Source organism: Malania oleifera, chromosome 12 (assembly GCF_029873635.1).
Source record: "Malania oleifera isolate guangnan ecotype guangnan chromosome 12, ASM2987363v1, whole genome shotgun sequence".
Taxonomy (NCBI): Eukaryota; Viridiplantae; Streptophyta; class Magnoliopsida; order Santalales; family Ximeniaceae; genus Malania; species Malania oleifera.
The window spans coordinates 4,055,957-4,061,929 of NC_080428.1; the positions used below are offsets into that span (position 1 = coordinate 4,055,957).

General features: G+C 37.1%; 1 protein-coding gene across 1 annotated transcript; it reads right to left on the reverse strand.

Annotated features, from left to right (window-relative positions):
* Positions 1-292: 292 nt before the first annotated feature.
* LOC131144962 (proline-rich receptor-like protein kinase PERK8) lies at positions 293-5,561 on the reverse strand. Its single transcript, XM_058093957.1, has 3 exons — positions 5,387-5,561; positions 2,594-2,843; positions 293-422 (listed from the first exon to the last, which is right to left on the reverse strand). The coding sequence occupies exons 1-3, from the start codon at positions 5,559-5,561 to the stop codon at positions 293-295; spliced, it is 555 nt and encodes a 184-aa protein (XP_057949940.1).
* Between the last annotated feature and the right edge of the window lie 412 nt (positions 5,562-5,973).

The window sequence follows — 5,973 nt, forward strand, 5'->3', positions numbered from 1 at the left end:
TGGGCTCGCGTCTGGCGACCTCGACCTAGTCGCACATCGCACCCTTGTCTTCCCCTGGTTAAGCCCTGGTCGAGACTCGTGGGAATTCTAGGGTTTAAACTTCAGGCTTCCTCGACTTAGTCGCGCCGATGGTCGAGACTCTCAGGTTCTCAATTTCAGTCAGTCTCATGCTCAACGACCCTGTCGCCCCTCAGGGTCACTTCGTCGCGCCTATAGTTGAACCTCTTTGCATCTGAATTTCAGTCTGAACTCTGGAGTCTTCAATTTTTGATCTGGTTGCTCCTTGTACTTGTTAGTCACACCACATGGTCGAGTAAGGTCTTGTTTTCTTTGATGAACTACGGCATTGGGGGCTTGGTTGAGCATCTAATTGAGCTTTGTGCTTCCCAATTACTCCATTGGCTTCTTGCAACTTCATTTTCCTGAAACATGAACAAACCATGCATAACTACGAACTATGATAAGAAAGGGTAAATATAAGATAAATGAGGACAAAACATAAGTAAATAGGAGCCTAAAATAGTGCATTTTAAGGACACATCACAACCCTCAATTTAAACTTTACTAGTCCTTGAGCAAAGAAAAACTAAGAAAAATATTAAATAAATAAATAAACTCCTATCTACCTCCTCTTTCATGGGAAACACGATTGCATTTGTTGTATGCAACAAGGCTTTAAACCCCTAGGTGACCCTAATGGATGAGTTATAGTCTTGTGAGAGGGCGATACCCACAAACAGCAATCTCAATGGACACTAAATAAAATCAACACGTAACAGAATCATACCATTTCATATACAAGAATTTAATCTTATTACAAGCAGATTCCTCAATATATAACTTTATTATATAAACAACTCCAAAGCAAGCCACTCATAAAAGTCTCAACAGTGTATAGCCATTAAGAAAATCATAACTCATAGAGAATCAACTAGCAATTACAATTCAGAGTTAATATTATCATATAAATTCGAGTATCAACAAGCATAATTACAAGGCATGTGTAAAGTAAATGATTCTTCACACTCGGGTCATCCTCAAACACCTACAGAACGGTCATCTTAACTCAGTCTTACCTATATACTCTCAAAAACACTAAAGAAGATGGGCCACTCTTTATATGAGGAAAAGCATCTTGATCAAACACCTCACATACTTCGAAGAACTAACGATGAAAATGGAGCGAACTAGTCTCATGGGAATGGGATCTAGCCTAGTATTGAGGTGTCGGTCCTTCACCCTAGCGCCTTCTCACCTACTCGCCACATCCTACTAAGAAAATCCTAGATTGAACATTCACAAACCAAGCGTGAATACATTATATGCACCGGAGCACCTAAAGAAGCTTCATAGATGCAGGGAAATGGTGTGTTGTGTCCCTAACTTAACCATTTTGTATTTGGAGCAGGTATTCTTTTTCTTCTGCTCATTCTTTTCTTTATACATTTTTCTTCTATGGTCAGTTAGGACAATCATCATAACTTTTGTCATCTTCATGCTACCAATAGGAAACTAAGCTCAAAGAGGGGGTTTATGAATTATGTTTATCTTTAGGGGTGGCTTAATACTCACGTCTTGAGTAGGCTACAAGACCTAGGTTTATATCTCCCCACTAGAAATCTCCTCTAGGCTAACAAATGCAAATACAGAGACTGGCATGCAAAGAATATCCGGAGAAGGAAAGTTGAGTTCCGTGAACTCAGAGTTCATGTAAATGACTCTCACAAAAAACGAAAGGCTCAATAAAACCTCACAAGGTATCATAGTCGCCACAATTGTTCTCTCAGTGCTCTCAAGGAACCCTAAGTGATACAATGTCATGTTAATACAAGAACTTATAAAACAACATTAAAAACGAATGAACTACTAGTCATCCCTCATAGAGTGGAAAAACAAGTAAATTATACCACGTGAAACTATGCACAAGCAACTCATTACATTGTTAGTGAGCATAATAAAGTCATCTAAAAGATAAAGCCTAAGCATGTAACATACAAGCTATATAGAAGTATATAAAGGGCATCAAATGTGTTAACATGGCATGAAACATACAATGTTCACTGAAAATTTTCAAAATTATGTCATTTTTGTACCCAACATGTGTTGTGTAGTGCTTTCCTAACCCCACTACCCCCAAAACTTTAGTGTCCCTACTGAAGTGAGGACAGAAAGAACTTGGAAAGCACGGGAAGAAAGCACTGCACAGTGACTAAAGATCAAACAAGTGTACCTACATAAGGAAGCATCCATATAAAACCCAGAAATATAAAGAAAAGCAGTGGTACACTAAGCACAAAAGACAGATGGAATCAAAGCACCATATATTCATTAATTCTAGAGGTTATACAATTGAAAATAAAGACATTATAAGCACTAATACAGCCAACTAAAGCATGGTGATACAAAAGAAATAGAAAATACAAATAAAATAAGAAAAAAAAAATTTGTGTGCATAAGCATAGTACAATCACAAAGGAGAGCACATACAAAGGATCCTTAATAGCTAGCCCTGGTCCTCCTCAGTAGACCCACCAACGTCATAACTAAAATCGCCACCCCTTAGATCATTGGAAGCATTGGATGGAGTGCTCACATCAGACCGGTGAGCCGCATCAGATCACGGACTCGAAGCGGACTCATAAAAAAAACTGCCTGACATAGATGGCCACTAGGGCAAAGCAGGAGTGGGGGTGGCACACGAGCAACTGGAGTTTGTGGTGCCGGTGCAGGAGGTGGGGCGCGCGAGGAAGGAGTCGCAGGTGTAGCAGATGCACGCGGGGGAACAAGTGGCGGTGGAGCAGATGAGGTGGCTGCCCTATAAGGACCCAAACCCGAATGGGTTCCTACATATAATTTTTTCAGCGGATGCAAAAAAATCTAAATCATTTTTATTACTAGAGCACTAATTAGCTTTATTACAAATATATGTCTCAACTATTAAAATGCAAACTTCTAAAATTCTAAAATACACAAACATATTCTAAATTATATTATATTAAATTTGTATTCTACTCTGCTCTTTCTATTCCCGCACATGCATTTGTTACACCAGATTTCTGGTACACTCTTCAAAATAATCTAAAATGTAAAATAATGATTGGGGTGAGACAACGCTGAGTAAGTAAAGAAGATTATTATTAGTGTGTGGCCAAAATGAGTTTTCAAAATATTTTAATTTTGTAAAATAATATTTAATACTATAACTTTAGAAATGCTTTTAAAATAGATGTAAATTTAAAAATTTCTATATAAAAACGTTTGCCATCAACTATAACAATAAAATTTTATAATTATATACTATAACTGTTAAATTAAACTTTTAACTTTAAAAACTGTAATTATAATTTTTAATTATATACATATATATATACTTTTCCTTATACGTTTCCTTTAAATAATCATTTAGGCACAATAATGACCATATTCATATAAACTTATACTTTACCTTCAAATCATCAATAACTCTGTACTCGTAATTAAATATGTATATACATATATTGTAAAAATCACTCTTAGGCCTGTTAATCGTAAGTCATGTTTATCCTCATGACTGGGTTATGCGGTCCGAACACTGGACTTAGTTAGCTGGCCAGCCAAACTAAATCAACGCACATCATCATTAAGTGAGATTTTCCTTATTAAGTCTTGGTCCGAAACCATGTGTGCACTCAGGAGAAATCCACTAACATATAAAACCACTCTGTAAATAGTGTGGGTGCACTCTGATCCGTTTAAACTTTAAGTTATGGTACCAAACATCTGTAACTTTGAACTTCCTTTGCCATAAGGAGTTTTAAAAACCATCTTATTATAATTTATGCAATTTAATATAATCTCGTGAAAATCTCATCTTTACTCATATTTTCATGAAACATGCAACGTAAAAATAAACTCATGCCACACAATTTTTGTATTAAAATATATATATATATATATATATATATATATATATATATTGAATAGAAAGAAATGCTGAAAATTGCTCGAGTGGTTTAGAACATTTCTTAACCAAAAAATAAATGCAAGAATATTAAAGATTAAAATTGGTATAATTAAATTTACTTACAAATAAATTCGGGTATAAATTTTGAATAAAAATACTAACATAATCAAATTTACTTACAAATAAACTTGGGTATAAATTTTGAATAAAAATACTAACATAATCAAATTTACTTACCTCTTCTTTTACCATGTGCTACAAACACAATGACTATCTCTAAGAAATGAGATCCGAAAGAGTGGGTGAGTGAGAACTTACTCAAAAATTCTCTCTCTACAACTAATTCTTTCACTCACTAATCATTCTCTTCCTTTGAAAATTTTTATGAAAAATGAAGGTTGAGAGCTTCCTATTTATAGGAAAATTTTGTGGAAGAAAATAGAATTTGTAAAAGTATAAGGAGAGGGGTGAAATTATAATTTTTTTAAATTAAAGAATAGGCATGGGATGGGTTAGGCATGGGTTAGGTACGAGATAGGAATGGAGGTCATGTGGGAGTGCTTGCCACCACTTCCTTTTAATTAATTAATTAATTTTTTAAAAATCATCATCATCATCATCATTATTATTATTATTATTATTATTATTATCTTTAAGCCATGCTTTAGTATTTTTTTTTTAAAGAATTAAATTCGAATTTCGAAAACTCATGTGGGCCCCACACAACTTTGAGACCCAAGTGGGTCCTACATAACTCCAATAGTCCTTACACGATTTTATGAGCCCTACATAACTCCGGAACTCATGTGAATCCCACATGACTTCGGGACTCATGTGGGCCCCACATAGTCTTGTGGGCCCTGCATAGGATACCTATATTATTATTATTATTATTATTATTATTATTATTATTATTATTATTTTACCATATATTTTATACAAATTATGTTTGTCAAAACACTATTTTATGTATATGTACTTATTTACGTGTACAAACAGTGTCTATCTTGTTTAACTTATGAAATTTCATTTTGACCAGGCCGACCTACAAGGAGCAACTAAGCCGCAATGGTCTCTGAGCACTCGCTAAGATAAGGTCTTTCTTAGGCATCAAACATGGAATCAAGGATCCTACAATAAAACACTTATGTATTGATATTAACTTAATAACCATTTTTATTATTTTATTATTATTATTATGCTTTAATCGTATATATATTTTTGGGTCATCACATGCCCTGCTAGCAGCCATAGAACTAGTCAAGTCCGCCACCATGCGGCGCAGGACAGGAAGAATAGGCGTGGGTAGTGTAACCATCTAAAGAGGCATTACAGACCATAGGACATCCACCAAGAGAATAAGAGTCATCGTCATGGAGGGATCTGGCTAGGCATGCTCCACCTCTAAAGGTTGTGTGGCCACAACTGGAGATGCCGGAGTACTGGCTGGCTCTGCAGAGGAGGGTACATCAATGGAGGGTACCTCAGTGGGGGTAGGAAGTGACTTAGTAGATCGCACGGGGGACCCCGCCTCACACGTGTCAGTAGTGGTTGGTGGTGGTATCTCCTCAGTACGAACCTCCATCTCACTCTCATTGGAGGACTTGACATCAATCATGACCACTGGGTTTTCCGGTGGGGTAGCCTGAGGAGGGACGACTATGGTGGAGGGGGCAAAGGAGCAGGAGATCGTACAACTCATGAAGGTGGCAAAGCTAGTGATGGATGGGCAGATGAGGAAGAAACCTCATGTGTGGCCACAGAGGATGGTAGAGCAGGAGGAATCGAGGGACCAAGGGTCAAGGTTGGAGTCATGAATCCAAAAAAATTGAAAGTAGCCAACGCACTCGGGAAGTAGACTCGAAGTACCTCGACAAGTGCCTCAAACCCTTGAGAGATCGTCTCCCTAGTCTCTTCCAACTCGTGTCTCCCCTTGGATCTGAACATTGTAAACTCTTGGCGTAGCCGACTTAGGTCATCCCCTGCCTGAGGCACAGTGGGGGATGTCTGTGGAGGAGGTGTTGTCAATA

Coding starts and splice junctions, on each gene's coding strand:
- LOC131144962 (XM_058093957.1), bottom strand. CDS start 5,561: ATGATTGATGTCAAGTCCTCCAATGAGAGTGAGATGGAGGTTCGTACT. Junction 2,844..5,386: donor CTCCTCTGCAGAGCCAGCCA/GTACTCCGGCAT, acceptor AATTATATGTAG/GAACCCATTCGGGTTTGGGT. Junction 423..2,593: donor ATGCGGCTCACCGGTCTGAT/GTGAGCACTCCA, acceptor TTCATGTTTCAG/GAAAATGAAGTTGCAAGAAG.